Below are 15628 nucleotides of genomic sequence, written 5' to 3'. Positions count from 1 at the left end.
TGCGTAGTGATAGATAATTCCTAGTAGTTTTGATTTGCATTTCCCGAATAAAAATGACTTTGCGCATCTTTTCATGTGCGTGTTGGGGACATTTGGATATCTTCTTTGGAGAAATATTTATCCAAGCCCTTTGCCAATTTTTAAATTGTCTTGTCTGTCTTTTTGTAAGAGTTCTATATATATTCTGGATATGATATTCTCGATCACTGTCAGATTATGATTTGCAAATATTTTCTCCCATTCTGTGGGCTGTATTTTCACTCTTCTTGATAGAGAGAGGTCCAGTTTCATTATTCTCCCTGTAGATATCCATTTGACTCAGCACCACGTGTTGAAAACTGTTCTTTCCACATTGAATGGCCTTGGTGCTCTCATCAAAAATCAACTGGGGGCGCCTGGGTGGCTCAGTCAGTTGAGCAACCAACTCTTGATTTTGGCACAGGTCATAATCTCCCAGTTGTGGGATCAAGCCCCCAAGTCAGGCTCTGCTCTGAGCATGGAGGCTGCTTGGGATTCTCTCTCCCTCTGTTCCCCTCCCATGCTTGCTTGCTCTCTCAACACAAACAAACAAACATTTAAAAAATCAATTGGCCATAGGGGTACCTAGTTGGCACAGTCAGAGCCTGCAACTCTTGATCTTGGGGTTGTGAGTTAGAGCCCCATGTTGGGTGTGATGATTACTTAAAAATAAAATCTTAAATCAACTGGCCATAGACGTATGGATTTATTTCTAGAACCTCAATTACATTCCGTCGATCTGTATGTCTTCCCGTATGTCAGTACCATACTGTTTTGATTACTGTATCTTTATTTATTTTTTATTTTTTTTTTAACATTTATTTACTTTTGAGACAGAGAGAAACAGAGCATGAATGGGGGAGGGTCAGAGAGAAGGAGACACAGAATCTGAAACAGGCTCCAGGCTCTGAGCAGTCAGCACAGAGACCGATGCGGGGCTCGAACTCACGGACCGCGAGATCATGACCCAAGCCGAAGTCGGCCGCTTAACCGACTGAGCCACCCAGGCGCCCCGATTACTGTATCTTTATAGTAAGTTTAAAATCAGGATGTGTGGGGTTGTCTGGGTGGCTCAGTCAGTTAAGCATCTGATTCAGTCGGTTAAGTGTCCGACTTTGGCTCAGGTCATGATCTCTCAGTCCGTGAGTTCGAGCCCGACGGAGCCTGGAGCCTGCTTCAGATTTTGTCTCCCTCTCTCTGCCCCTCCCCCACTCACGCTATGTCTCTGTCTCTCTCTCTCTCAAAAATAAACATTAAAAACAACTTTTTTTAAAAAAATAAGTAAAATCAGGGGCGCCTGGGTGGCGCAGTCGGTTAAGCGTCCGACTTCAGCCAGGTCACGATCTCGCGGTCCGTGAGTTCGAGCCCCGCGTCCGGCTCTGGGCTGATGGCTCAGAGCCTGGAGCCTGTTTCCGATTCTGTGTCTCCCTCTCTCTCTGCCCCTCCCCCGTTCATGCTCTGTCTCTCTCTGTCCCAAAAATAAATAAATGTTGAAAAAAAATTTTTTAAATAAGTAAAATCAGGATGTTTGAATCTTCCAACTTCGTTCTTCTTTTTCAAGATTCTTTAGCTATTCAGGGCCCCTTGAAATTCCATATGAATTTGAGAATGAGCTTTTACATTTCTGGAAAAAGAAGAAGGAGGAGGAGATGGAAAGGAAGAGAAAGAGGAAGAAGGAGAAGGAAAAGGAAGGAGGAGGAGGAGGAGGGGAAAAGGCCATTGGGATTTTGCTAGGGATTGAATAGAATCTATAGATTGCTTTGGGAGGCAATAAGCTTAACAATGTAAATGAAACTGATTTTGGGGGTGAGGATGGGACCTTGCTATGGAAGGAGATGAGGGCAGGGAAAGGAAGAGGCTGGGGTAGAAGATGAGGTTCGCTTGCGAGTGGCTGTGACTGGAGATGGGGTTCTGTCCTCTGTCCCCTGGAGGCTGCACTGAGATAGTCACATCTCTGGGGTTGCCATTGGTTCAGTCGATGGTCAAGCAACAGATTCCGCAGGTCCCTTTATCTCTAGAGAACGAATGGTGATGGCAGATCTCCAGTCCTCTTCCCTGGCCCCCCAGGGGCATTGCTCGGCTCTGGAGCTGGGGCAGATGTCAGACAGGATAGCTATCACTTTGGAACTTGATGTCAGATTCTTTAAGAGCCAGGAGAGGACAGATGACCCCTTCATTCCCCTAAATGCCTCCAGTAATAAGGCCACTTGAGCAAAAAGGAAGGTGTGGCATATACTTCGGAGCCATCCCCACTCTCCCAAGTTGAAATAGTGAATAATGCCTTATCAATGTGACCCTGCAAATCTTTTTCCAGGTTCTTCTGTATGTGACTACCTGCCCTGCCCGTCCACTCCGACCTCACACTCCCAGCCCAAGGACCAGAGTATAGTAACAGCAGCTGATATTATTCAGGTGCAAGAGACTGTGACAGGCAGTGACATTTTCTTTCCAGATTTGGAAATTCTTATTTGAATGAGTCGGCAAAATGGGAAATTTGCCAGGTTTCTGGGGGTCACTCGTGAAGCCAAGACAGGGACTCAAATGCCACAGGGATACCATGTCAACTTCCAGATCAGCTTTTTAGTCATTTATTCGAGGACACACAACTTGTACATCGCAGGCACTGATCTTAGGTTCAGGATCTGAGAGTCAGTGTGGAGGCTGACCCCGCAAAACTCACTGTTCTCATTAGGCTTAGAGGGGAGAGAGACTGGGAGAGATGGAAGGGCCCAGGAGAGGAGAGAGAATATAAATGAGAGAACGGGAAGAAGTTGTGCTGGGCACTAGGTGAGTGATCAATGGCTTTGGAGTTGATTGATGTGATATCAGTGTCATTATCCTACTTGTTTCATTGATGTGCTGGATGAAAAAGCCCACAACCATCACTAGACCCTCAGGTAGACCATGGCCTCATTAGAATGAAGACAACAGGATGGATAAATGTTTTCACTCATCTCCTTCACGGAAATGAATCAGCTTTGTGCCTGACTATGCTTGATCTGAGAGACAGGGGAGTAGCTCTTCCTCAGTGAGAAGCCATTTGGGACCAGAACGTGGAGCCACTTCCCTTAGGGAGGCTGACAGTGCATTTTATTGCCTATTTTTCTTTTCATTTTCTTTTGAGACTGAGTGTAAGCTGCACAGTGATGTACGATCTATTTTCCCCAGTGGACACAGGCCAGTGGTTAGTAAAACCAGGAACAGAGAAGGCTCTGAGCCCAAGATCAACTCCCTCGGTCCTGGCAGGGCCCCCATGCTGTTGGTGGCCTGAATTTCCAGCCCCCAGCACAGGGCTGGGTCTGATGTGTATGGGGTGGAGGAGCTGGGGAGTGGGGAGTTGTGAGGGAGGCTATCCAGGAGAGAGGTCCTGAGACCGCCCCCAGGGCATGAAATCCCACAGGACCTACATGAGCAACAGCATTACAGGCAGGGCAGAGAGGCTGCCTGGGGTGGGAGAGGCTCGAGCTTCAGGCTGATTTCTGACCAATTCACAGAAAGCCATTATGTCAAGACAGACATGTGGAGTTAGATACACCCTGAACACAGGGCTTTCATCATGCGTGCATCCATTCATCCATTCATCCATCCATCCATACATCCGTCCATCCATCCATCCATCCATCCACCTATCCATCCATTCCATATTCCTCAGGCACCTGCTCTGTCACCAGCCCTATGGTAATCAGTGCTAAGGACACAGTGGTGACTTAGTCCCAGGACCTATCCTTCTGGTACTTATGTCCAATGGGGAACATAAATCATCCCAAATAATAGTGACTCACAGTGAGTAGGGCTGGAACAGAGGGTCAAGGGGATCACGATGGCTTCCTGGAGGAAGGGACATCAGAGCTATGAGTCTAAGAATGAGCGAGAACTGACTGTTTCCAGGAGGCTCAGCCCTGGGAGGGCAGAGGGTGGGGCCAGTCACCCCGTGGGCCTCTGAGAGGATTCTGGACTTAACCTCATGGGGTCCTATGCAGAAATGGAAGTGGTGAGATTTGAGTCTGTGGAAGATCCCAGCATTTGTCTCCTGTGAGGGGGGTGGTCAGAGGGTTGAGACCGGAGGCAGGAGGCCAAGGAGGAGGCTTCTGAAGCAGACACTGTGGAGTAACCAGAGTCCTAAATGTCTGCTCCCTCCAAGGGATGGGGGATGGCACGCTGTCCTCCTAGTACATTCTCCCCCGCTCTTCAGGCCTCTCCTCTCCTCAGCGAGCCGCAAGGTAGAGAAGTGTTCTCCAAACTGTGGATCATGACACTTGCCCAGGTTGTAAGACCAACGAGTTTGTCACAATGGGTGCTTTAAACATTAAATTCTTGACTTGGATTCAGGTCATGATCTTGTAGTTCGTGGGTTCGAGCCCCGGCACCAGGCTCTGCGCTGGCAGCAAGGAGCCTGCTTGGGAGTCAGTCTCTCTCCTCCTCCTCCTCCTCCTCCTCCTCCTCCTCCTCCTCCTCCTGTTTCTGTCCCTCCCCCGCTTGTTCTCTCTCTCCCTCTGTCTTTCTCTCTGCCTCTGAATAAATAAACTTTAAAAAAATGGAAAAATAACAAATGGATTCAGCTCCTCCATCCTTAGTCGCAGGTGTTTCCTGGGGAGGCTGAAGGTAGGCTCCACTCACCTGGAGTCCTCATGCCCCTCCCCTTTTAGCAGCACTGCCTCCTGTGTTGCAATGTGAGATGAGTAGGTTCCCCAGGTGTGGGTAACGGTGTCTATCAAAGTCTCTGTATAAGGCCCCAGACCCAGCTCTTCTGCTGCCCTGCCATCGACTGCCCTGGAGCTGCATCGAGAACCATGGTGCCCAGGACCCTTGGTAAGGGCACTCCAGCCCCAAGCTTCTGTGACATCACACCCCTAATGCACCTCTGAACCTCAGACCTAATGCTCTCCTGCCCACCCATGCTTGGCTTCCTACTTGGTAATCACCCCCAGGTTATCTCTGACTTCATCGGTCCTAACCTGCAAAAATATTAGACTCAGCTCTTCCCCTGGCCCTCCCTGCCACCCTGAGTCAACATCCACCCTGAGCTGTTCCCAACAGCGAAAGGAGGTCAGTGACGTCACGTTGTGCACCCTGGTGGCGACCAGAAGGCTCTTCTCTCGCATTATTTGCGTTCCCCTTCTGCTTCTCAGCTGCTGTCTGGATTTCTGAACTCCTGAGCGCAGGCTCAGAGGGACTCGCAGGTGAGAGCAGGTGTAGCGAGAAGGGAAGAAGGGATGATACTATGGATGGAGGTAGGGGCTCCAGAGGTCCCAGACTAATCCTCGGAATCCAATCCAGCTCTGAGTCCCCCAGATCCTGGACTGTGGATGGCACAGCTGGTGCTCAGGTGTAGAGACCCCTGTTACCCCATGGAGCAGTGCTGTGGTGAGGGGGCCTGACTCGGGGGTTCCAGGTGAACCTGCTGACTTTGCTTCCAGCACTGTTTTCCCAAGTCCTTGAGCTCTCAGAACAGGCTGCTGGGAGGTTGAAGGTCCCAGGCATGAGGCTCGACTGCACCAGGATCTGTGCCCATGTGAGGGGTCTATTCACATTCAGGCTCAGGGAGGAAGGAGAAGTGGATGGAGTTTTGTCATCTATGGTCCATTCAGATGAGCAATGCCTGCTGTGTTCATAACACTTCCTTTTGGGTAACTACGAGTCTCCAGCAACTCCTTCTGTGTACTTCCTGCCCCTCCCCCCTTCTCCTTCCCCTCTCTTCTCCTCTCGCTCAAGTTGAATGAAGAGTAGCCCAACCACCTTCCAGAATTGCTTTTTATCCAAGCCACCCTAGGAATCCAGCGAGAGCCCACCCCACACCCATTTAGCTGCTCATTCGCTCTCATCCCCACCCCTGACAACCACCAATGTGCGTTCTGTCTCCATGGATTTTCCTACTAGTTTAGATATTTCGTTTAAATGGAATCAATCAGGGGTGCCTGGGTGGTTCAGTTGGTTGAGCATCCGACTCTTGGTTTCAGCTCAGGTCGTGATCTCATGGTTTGTGGGTTTGAGCCCCACATCGGACTCTGCATAGACAGTGCAGAGCCTGCTTGGGGTTTCCCTCTCCCCCCCTCTCTCTCTGCCCCTCCCCAGCTTGATCTGTGTCTCAAAAAATAAATAAACATAAAAATTAAAGGGAATCAATCATACCATACATGACTTTTTATGTTACTTTCATCTTCCCCTTTGCATAATATTTTTGAGGCTTATTGACACTGTAGAATTTACCAGTACTAATTCCTTTTTTAAAAAGTGTATTTATTTTGAAGGGGGGGGGGGGTTGGGGAGGGGCAGAGAGTGAGGGAGAGAGACAGAATCCCAAGCAGTGCACTTAGCACTCGGAGCCTGACGCGGGGCTTGAACTCATGAACCATGAGATCATAACCTGGGCAGAGATCAAGAATCATGTTTAACCAACTGAGCCATCCAGGTGCCCCTACTTCATTCCTTTTTATAGCTGAATAATATTCCACCCTGTCTATATACCACAATTTGTTTATCCATGCATCATTTAATGGGCATTTGGGCTGTTCCCATCTTTTGGACACTGGGAATAGTACTGTTATGAACATGTGTATATGTGTATTTGAGTACCTGTTCTCACGTCTTCAGGGTATATACCTAGGAGTAGAATTTCTGGGTCAAATGGTAATTCTATGTTTAGCTCTTTGAGGAGCTGTCAAACTGTTTTCCACGGTTGCTAAACCATTTTATATTCCTATCAGCAATGTACGAGGGTTCAGATTTCTCCACCTCCTTCCCTATCCTTGTGATTTTCCACTTTTCTTTTTATTACAGCCACCCTCGTGGATGTGAAGAGATAGCCTATAGTTTTAATTTGCATTCCCTTAATGAACAGTGATGAGCATCTCTTCATGTGCTGACTGGCTGTCTGTACGTCCTTTTGGAAAAGTGGATACTTTTTCCACTTTTAAACTGGGGTGTCTTTTATTATTGAGCTGTAGGAGTTTTTCAACAAATTCTGGATACTTACCTCTTATCATATATGTGATTTACAAATACTTCCTCCCATTACGTGATTGTCTTTTCACTTCCTTGATATTTTTGTGTGCAGCACACAGGTTTTCATTTTGATAAATTCTATTTTTTTTTCTTGGTCTCTTGTGCTTTTGATGTCATAGCCAAGAAAACATGGCCTAAACCCAAGGTCATTAAGATTTACTCCACTGTTTTCTGCTAATGATTTTATGGTGTTAGCTCTTCTTATATTTAAGCCTATGATCAATGTGAAGTTAATCTTTGTGTATGGTATGGGAGAGATCCTTCTTTCTCTTCTTCTCCACATCCTTCTTCTCTTTTGCACACAGACACCCAGTTTTCCCAGCACCATTTGTTGAAAAGATTATTCGTTTCCCTGGTTCATTGCCATAGCACTTTTGTTGAAATTTAATTGACCGTAATTACACTGGTTTATTTCTCGACTGTCGATTCGGCCCATTGATCTACATGTGAGTCCCTTAGGTCAATACCACACGGAATTAACTAGTATAGCTTTGGAGTAAGCTTTGAAATGATGGCGCATCAGTTCAACAACTTTGTTCTTTGCTTTGGCTGCTCTGGGTCCCTTGCATTTCAGTATGAATCTTAGGATCAGCTTGCTCATTTCTGCAAAGAAACCAGCTAGCATTTTGACAGGAATGGCGTTGAACTTATAGGTCAATTTGGGAGCACTGGCGTGTTACCAGTATTACATTTTTCAACTCATGTACATTTATGGAGCTCGATTTATTTACACGTTCTTGAAATTCTTTCAACAGCTGTATTGTTTTCAGTGTGCCCGTTCTGCGCTCCCCTTGTTAAATTTATTAACAAGCATTTTATTATTGTTGGTACTATTGTAAGTAGAATTTTTTTTTAATTTTTAATGTTTATTTATTTTTGAGAGAGAGACAGAGTGTGAGCAGGGGAGGGGCAGAGAGAGAGGGGGAGACAGAATCCGAAGCAGGCTCCAGGCTCCGAGTTGTCAGCACAGAGCCCGACACTGGGCTCAAACTCATGGACCATGAGATCATGACCTGGGCTGAAGTCGGATGCTTAACCGATTGAGCCAGCCAGGCGCCCCCGTAAGTAGAATTATTTTCTTAATTTCAATTTCAGATGGCTCTTTGCTAGTGTGTACAATGGGCTTTTATATGTTGGCCTTGCATCTTGCAACCTTGCTTAATTCATCTGTTAGTTCTGTAGTGGCCTTAGTTGCTTCCTTAAGCATTGTTAATGTACTAGATGATCATGGTACTTGAAAACAGAAATCGTTCTACATCTTCTTTTCCAATTTGAATGTTTTTTCTCTCTCTTGCCGAATTTCTCTGGCTTGAACTTCTACTGCAATGCTAAATCGAGTGGTGAGGGTGAATGTACTTGTCCTGTTCCAGACGTTGGGAAGAGGTGCATGCAGTCTTTTGCCATTAGGTACAGGAAGCTGTGGGCTTTCTTGTAGATCAGGTTGAGGAAAATCTCTGGATTCCCAATTTGTTCTTTGTTGTTGTTACTATTTTAATCACAAAAGAGTATAAATTTTGTCAAATGCCTTTTCTGTATCATTTGAGATAATCATGTTTCCCTCTGCCCATATTCTATTAATAAGGTTTATTACATTGAATGATTGTCATATGTTGAACCAACCTTGCATTCCTGGGATAAATCCCACTTGGTCATGGTGTAGAATCCTTTATATAAGCTGTTGGATTTTGTTTGTTAGTATTTTTTCTTGAGAATTTCTTAATTTATATTCATAAGAGATGTTGGTCTATAGGTTTCTTTTCTTGTGATGTCTTTGGTTTTTTTGTTTTTGTTTTTTTTTTTAATTTTTTTTCAACGTTTTTTATTTATTTTTGGGACAGAGAGAGACAGAGCATGAACGGGGGAGGGGCAGAGAGAGAGGGAGACACAGAATCGGAAACAGGCTCCAGGCTCCGAGCCATCAGCCCAGAGCCCGACGCGGGGCTCGAACTCACGGACCGCGAGATCGTGACCTGGCTGAAGTCAGACGCTTAACCGACTGCGCCACCCAGGCGCCCCTGTCTTTGGTTTTGATAGTAGGGTAATATTAGCCTCATAAACTGAGTTGGGAAGTTCTGTTGTTTTATTTTTTGAAATTTATGGGGCACCTGAATGGCTCAGTCGGTTAAGTGTCTGACTTCAGCTCAGGTCATGATCTCATGGCTCGTGAGTTTGAGCCCCACGTCGGGCTCGGTACTGACAGCTCAGAGCCTGGAGCCTGCTTCGAATTCTGTGTCTCCCTCTCTCTCTGCCCCTCCCCTGCTCATGCTCTCTCTGTCTCAAAAAAACAAAAAAACAACCCAACATTCTTTTTCAAAGTTTATGAATGATTGGCATTAATTTAAGGATGGTTTTTTTCTTGGTCATTTTAGCTACAGTTTTGTCGACTCTGTTAATCTTTTCAAAGAACACACTTTTAATTTTATTGATTTTCCGTGTTGTTTTTTCTATTCTCCATTTCATTTACTTTCCTTGGTATCATCACTGTTTCCTTGGTTCTGCTCCCCTGGGTTTGTTTGCTCTTATTTTTCCAGTCAGAAGACTGAATTATTGCTTTGAGATCTTTCTTCTCTTATCAAATAGGCGTTACGTCTATAAGTTCTCTGCCATCACTGCTGTAAGCTGTATGCCATATGTTTTTATACATGGTGTTTTCGTTTTCATTTGTCTCAAACCATTTTTGAATTTCCTTTGTGACTTTAGATTTCCTTGACCCACTGGTTATTTTACTAGGAACTGGCTCTTATATTGCTGCATATTTGTGAGGCTCCCAAATTTCCTTCTGTTATTTACTGCTCCTTGAATTCCACTGTGGTCAGAGAACATACTTGGTATGGTTTCAATCCTTTTATATTATTGAGGCTTTTCCTATGGCTTAGAATATGGTAGAGCTTATAGAATGTTACACGCGTACTTGAAAGAATGTGTACTTTGCTATTTTGAAGTGTTCTACAGATGTTTGTTAGGTTTAATTGGCTTCTAGTGCTTTTACAAGTATCCTATATTCTTTTTTTTTTTAAGAGAAAGAGAGCAGGAGTTGGGGAGAGGGGCAGAGGGAGAAAGAGAGAGAGAGAGAGGGAGAGAGAGCACGACAAAATCTCAAGCAGGCTCCATGTTCAGCTCAGAGGCCCATGCAGGGCTCCATCCCATGACCCTGGGATCATGACCTGAGCTGAAATCAAGAGTCGGACACTCAACAGACTGACCCACCCAGGTACCCCCAAGCATTCTATACTCTTGATGACCATCTATCTGCTGTTTTGTTCTATTATTGAAAATGGGGTGTTGAAGTCTCCAGCTATTGCTGGATTAGGTATCTTTTTTGTTTGTTTGTTTAGAACTCAAAACCTTTATTTGCACTGTAAAAGGGAAGAAAAGTGATTGGTAACCGCGTGTGTGATGCAACAGAATTAGTTCTTACCATAGAGAGCAACACATCAGCACTCTAACCACCTACTCTTATAGCTCTGATTTCACAAGAGCATACATACCCAAACATATTTCCCCACACGTGCATGACTAATACTCGCTAAGTTCCAGTGACAATAACTGTATTGCACCTAGGTCACTGGTAAAGAACTGAACTATCATGCCAATATTTTTAAACATTAAAAAAAAAAAAAAAAGCCCAGAAGGCAGAAAAATCCCAAGGGAAAAAAGTATTGGGGATTTTAAATTTTTTAAGTGAAATTTGTTTAAAAATTTTTTAAGTTTATTTACTCTCTCAATAGAGACAAAGAGACAGAGCGTGAACAGGGGAGGAGCAGAGAAAAGGGAGACACAGAAGCTGAAGCAGGCTCCAGGTTCTGAGCCGTCATCACAGAGCCCGATGTGGGGCTCAAACTCACAAACTGCGAGATTGTGACCTGAGCTGAAGTCAGACTCCCAACCGACTGAGTCACCCAGGTGCCCCAGGCGCCCCAATTTTTAAAATGAAATTTAAAGGGACGAAGGACATGACAAAAAGCCACTGGTATTACTTTACCAATTCAATAGATGCATCTCAGAAATGACTATTATCATAAAGGGGTTTCAGATCTTTCCCTGAATTTTTATAAGCAGACCACATCTAGTAAAGGTCCCACCTCCCCAGTTTTGCTTTACTCCCTAAACTGATTTTGGCCAGTAGTTTCCCCTCTAGTACTGGGTCATCTCAGAAGTACCTTAGGGCCACCTCGGTGGCTCAGATGGTTAAGTGTCCGACCCCTGGCTTAGGCTCAGGTCATGATCTCACAGTTCATGAGTTCGAGCCCTGCATGGGACTCTGCACTGACAGCACAGAGACTACCTGGGATTCTCTCTCTCCCTCTCTCTCTGCCCCTCTGCCCCCTCTGAAAATAAATAAGTAAACATTTTTTTAAAAAGCACATTAGACAAACAAGGTGACAGGTGGGGCCCATCGGGAGTGTCCAGATCCAAAGACCTCAGTTTACCCTAAGCTTCCCTCTACCTGGGCTGCACGCTCAAGTGCCACCTCACATGCCATCCGTTACTTACCGTTAACATTATTATGATCTGCCCTTGAGCCATATGCTCTTCGGATCCTCACAACGATCCATGGGGGGAGAAATCCGCAAACTGTCACTCTCCTCTGGTTCCCTGCCTCGAGTTCATGGAGACTGCGCCCTTCTGCTAGATCACGTGATGACCGTGAGCAGGGTCCCAAATAGCTCTCCAGACAGTAAATAAAGTGGTTTGGGACAGAGTTGCTTGAAAGCTCTAAGGATAAGGTACCTGGGAGACACAGAAATGGCAGGTGTTTTGTAGGGGAGGAAACTTAAAACAAATGGAGAAGCCATCCTCTCTGCATCCTCACTAATGCTGGGGCCACCACACGGAGGAAACCGCACTCACTATCTGATATGCGGTAGCCCAGGTGGTGGGGGCTCAGGTTATGGAGGAAGAGGACACTTTCCATCTGCAAGTCATAGAAGATGGACCCAGACCTTTGCCTCCTGTTTTATCCGTATGATCTCATGGTTACCTGCCTCTGTGTGCTTTCAAAGCAAGGACAGCTGTGGAATGCGTGAACTTGGGCACTAACCCGGTCACGTGATTGCATTTATAAACACCCTTCGGGTTGCCTCCGTTCTTTCCCATTTCCTGAATCTCTCCAACTCCATCCCTAGTCGGGGGGGGGGGGGGGGGGGGCAGAAGGCGCAATACAGGTAAGGGGAGCTCCAAGTCCAAGACCCTTTCAAGCCCAGCCGTATCCCCAAAGCAGCCCTGCACCCAAATTCTCTCCTTGTCAATCTTACCCCAGCTTCCTTCCTCTTCCTTTCCATCCTCTGGATATCTTTAACACCTGCCCCACCCCCTCTCCCACCTGGGAAACTCCACTGCATTCTTAGAATCCTAAGCTATGGCATCCCAAGTTTTTCCTGCATTCACTCCCCTTTAAAGGGTCCGGGCTGCTCGGACCCAGCTGTCTAGACTCTTACATGCATCAGAAACTAGCCCTTAGGCAGAGGTGGCCCCAAACCCAAGCCTGTAGAGCAAATCTGGAGCCAAGCCTTCCCCATACTGGCCTGCCCTCCCTGAGGCCAGTCAACCCAGTGGCCGCATTCCAGCCCCATCCTCAACCTCCTTTCCCTCTCCTCCAGCTCCTGTGTGTGTATTAGTCTTTCTTCTCCTCCAGCACTCAAAGGCTGTCACAGGTGAGTACCAGGATGGGGAAGAATGAAGAGGGACGAGGCTCCCCTTGGGAAGTGGGGTCACGGTTCACAGAGGGCTCCTGACTGGGGAAGTTAGTGCCGGGACCTCCTTGGGCTCACACCAGCAATCTCTGCCCAGATGCCCCCATGGGCCCAGGGCTGTGGCTATGTCAGCAGGCGCCCAGGTGTGGGGACAAGATCTACAACCCCTTGGAGCAGTGCTGTAATGATGACACCATCCTGCCCCTGAATCGGACCAACCTCTGTGGCCCTAATTGCACCTTCTGGCCCTGCTTTGAGCTCTGCTGTCCTGAGTCCTTTGACCCCAAGAAGTATGTTGTAAAGTTGAAGGTTCTGGGCGTGAAGTCTCGATGCTATTCCTCCCCCATCTCCGGGGACTGTGCCAGGTAAGGACCTTGCCCCTGGCTGAGGAAAAGAGGGTAGGGATGAGGAGAAAGGAGGAAGGGAGTGTGGGTGTCTAGGCCATTCCTTTTGAGGACACCCTGCTCACTTAATCTCCAGCAGGGACGCAAATCTTATCATTCATCCCCTTGTCTGTGCTTCATAATTTATTGGTTCCTCCTTCTTTGCAGCAGAAAGACGTTTTCTCATTTGGAAAGATATTGAAGAAAATAAATTTCCACTAAGGCAGCTTGGAAAGGAAGGCTGGGGCAGGCATCAGCATCTGGGCAATGAAGAGCCTGGGATTTCCACCTTGGAGAGACCTTAGCTGACTGCCACTTGGTTTTCCCAGTGTGCTCCATTTTAACGTCTGCCCATTATCTCTGTCACTGCTCCCTTGTCCTTCGGTCCCTCTGTCCTGATTCACCACCCTTGCTGATACGTGCTAATCAATCACCTCACGGAGGTGCCGTGTACCATAGGCACCCGTGATTCTTTGGTGGCTCTAGGAAACCCCTTTTGCTATTAAATATCCATGGGATTCTGCTGCAAAAACAATGTGCTCTTCAGACTCGTAACTTCTCTGGAGAAGATTTTCCAGCATGTATCAGACTTGCTTGTACTTCTGTATGGCCTCCTAACTTAAGAGATATGACAGGTGCCAGTAGGCCTATTGGGCAACTCCTAGCTGCTGAGTTCATTATGGTTCAAGTTGCTAATGGCATGTGGGAAAGAGTCTTCATTCTTGCAAGAGCAGAGTGGAAGGATCTAGTAAGGCTCATAGGCTTCACCCTTAGAGATAACACCCAAGAGAGATTACTACAGTGTTCTGTGTCCAGCCCTTGGGAAAGAGGATTTCTGATTGCCCTAAGTTACCTGAAGGAGTAACAGAAGTGTCATCAAAATGGTGAAATGGAAGTTTTCTACCATCTTCCCCTCAAAGAGCATTGATTTTGACGATCACCTACCATTCGAGAGTTTAGCTCAGCCACTCCACGGTGCTGGTGCCTCAAAATCCTTTTTATTTGGCCAAGCAGGCTTCAGGGAACCTTAAACTGGCACCCTCCCCCATTCCCCCGTGCAAGTGCATACCCCACATAAAAGCCCGCTGAGTCAGAAGCAAATCTAAGTTCCTGATTTCCCTAACAGCCCTTAAGGTCAACAGTCTCCCTTACCCCCCAGGGCCTTCCCCTGGGTGCCCCTTAGATAAGATCCCTGCGGACCTTACCGAAACACTGCCCTTTATGGTTTAAATGGACCAATCTGGCCTTAGCCCAGGGACCCCAAAACATTCCACTCATAGACCTAAATAAAGGCATGTGCCCAGAGTCCTGCCTCTCTCTCTCTCTCTCTCTCTCTGCCTGCACCCTGCCTTGACCACCTCATGTGGCCCCTTGCGTCTTGCCAGGTACTTCTTCTAGAACCTGTAACAAATTATTTATTTCAATTTCTCTTGTGATCTTTAATTGAACCTTGGCTTACCAGCTAGTTGGCCCTCCATGCTCCGCTTAACAACTGTTAATTTAACAAAGTCGTAACACCCACAAACAAGGCTGCCTTTGTGGAAATCTGGGGTCCAACACGGAAGTTCCAGCACACCACTGGAGGGGAAAGAAAGAAGGAAAGAAAGAAAGAAAGAAAGAAAGAAAGGGAGGGAAGAAGGAAGGAAGGAAGGAAGGAAGGAAGGAAGGAAGGGGAAAGGAAAGCTAAGATTGGCCACACTGGAAAGGGTAAGAGAAACCATTTCACCCAATTCTCATTACACCTCCCCAAGGCAGCACAGTTGAGCGCCTGGAGAGACCTTCTCAGCCTGTGGTTTCTCCCATGGGGAAGGTGAGAGCCTGTGGGTAAGCACGTGGCTTCCCCAGCTGTGTGGAATGATGCCAAAGAGATTAACCTCTTCCTTACCCCATCCAGAAATCAGAGGTGTGCTACATGACTGGGGAACGGGGAGAGGCTGGGAGAAGAGAAGCTAGGGTCTTGAGGGCATAAAGGTGCTACAGATCCTACGAATTACTTTGCACACGCCACCAGGAAGCCCATCCATGAGCGACTAGGGATGCCTCACCTGTAGATCCCTCCAAGTGGCCCACAGGCACCTCCAATCCCGTGTGCATCTCTACCCACCCCCCACACACTCATCCTAGTGCATGCCCCAGGGGGGCAGCCAGTTCACACTGGTTTTGCATACAGCTAGAGAGCACACGTAGGACACTGATCCAGCTCTGCAGGACGGCTAGAAGGCACACAAACTCGGGCATTCAGCACTGCCCAGGGAAAACAAATGGGAGGCTGTCAGCACCTGGCTTGCCTTTGCAGTATCAAGAGAAGGCACCCAATTTTAAGAATTCCACCCAGGGGCGCCTGGGTGGCTCAGTCGGTTAAGCGTCCGGCTTTGGCTCAGGTCATGATCTCACGGCTCGCCAAGTCTGAGCCCCGCTCAGGCTCCTTGCTGACAGCTCGGAGCCTGGAGCCTGGAGCCTGGAGCCTGCTTTGGATTCTGTGTCTCCCTTTCTCTCTCTCTCTCTGCCCCTACCCTCACTTGCTCGCTCTCT

At 47.1% G+C, this 15628-nt stretch overlaps 2 protein-coding genes across 4 annotated transcripts in view; one reads left to right on the top strand and one right to left on the bottom strand.

Annotated features, from left to right (window-relative positions):
• The window catches only part of HIF3A (hypoxia inducible factor 3 subunit alpha), an 86909-nt gene that overhangs the window by 51230 nt on the left and 20051 nt on the right, over nt 1–15628 (bottom strand). For both annotated transcript variants that reach the window (XM_047836133.1, XM_047836134.1), the window contains exon 4: nt 11515–11751. The gene's annotated coding sequence lies outside the window, so the exon portion shown is untranslated. The remainder of the gene's footprint in view (nt 1–11514; nt 11752–15628) is intronic.
• Nucleotides 4742–13909, top strand: LOC125153221 (insulin growth factor-like family member 3). Of its 2 annotated transcripts, XM_047836143.1 has the most exons (4): nt 4742–4827; nt 12621–12674; nt 12811–13078; nt 13265–13909. In XM_047836143.1, exons 1-4 carry the CDS (start codon nt 4809–4811, stop codon nt 13296–13298), a joined length of 375 nt encoding a protein of 124 aa, XP_047692099.1. In that variant the 5' UTR covers nt 4742–4808; the 3' UTR covers nt 13299–13909. The 2 variants fall into 2 exon arrangements, with proteins under 2 accessions (XP_047692099.1, XP_047692100.1); XM_047836144.1 differs by lacking the exon at nt 12621–12674 and having other exon boundaries at nt 4746–4827.

This window comes from Prionailurus viverrinus, chromosome E2, assembly GCF_022837055.1.
Source record: "Prionailurus viverrinus isolate Anna chromosome E2, UM_Priviv_1.0, whole genome shotgun sequence".
NCBI classification, from domain to species: Eukaryota; Metazoa; Chordata; class Mammalia; order Carnivora; family Felidae; genus Prionailurus; species Prionailurus viverrinus.
This window is presented reverse-complemented; position numbering and strand designations above follow the sequence as displayed.

What these genes read in the sequence shown, in the direction of transcription:
- LOC125153221 (XM_047836143.1), top strand. An exon ending in GCACTCAAAGGCTGTCACAG is followed by an intron (nt 12,675 to 12,810) that starts GTGAGTACCAGG and finishes ATCTCTGCCCAG; the next exon opens with ATGCCCCCATGGGCCCAGGG. An exon ending in ATCTCCGGGGACTGTGCCAG is followed by an intron (nt 13,079 to 13,264) that starts GTAAGGACCTTG and finishes CCTTCTTTGCAG; the next exon opens with CAGAAAGACGTTTTCTCATT.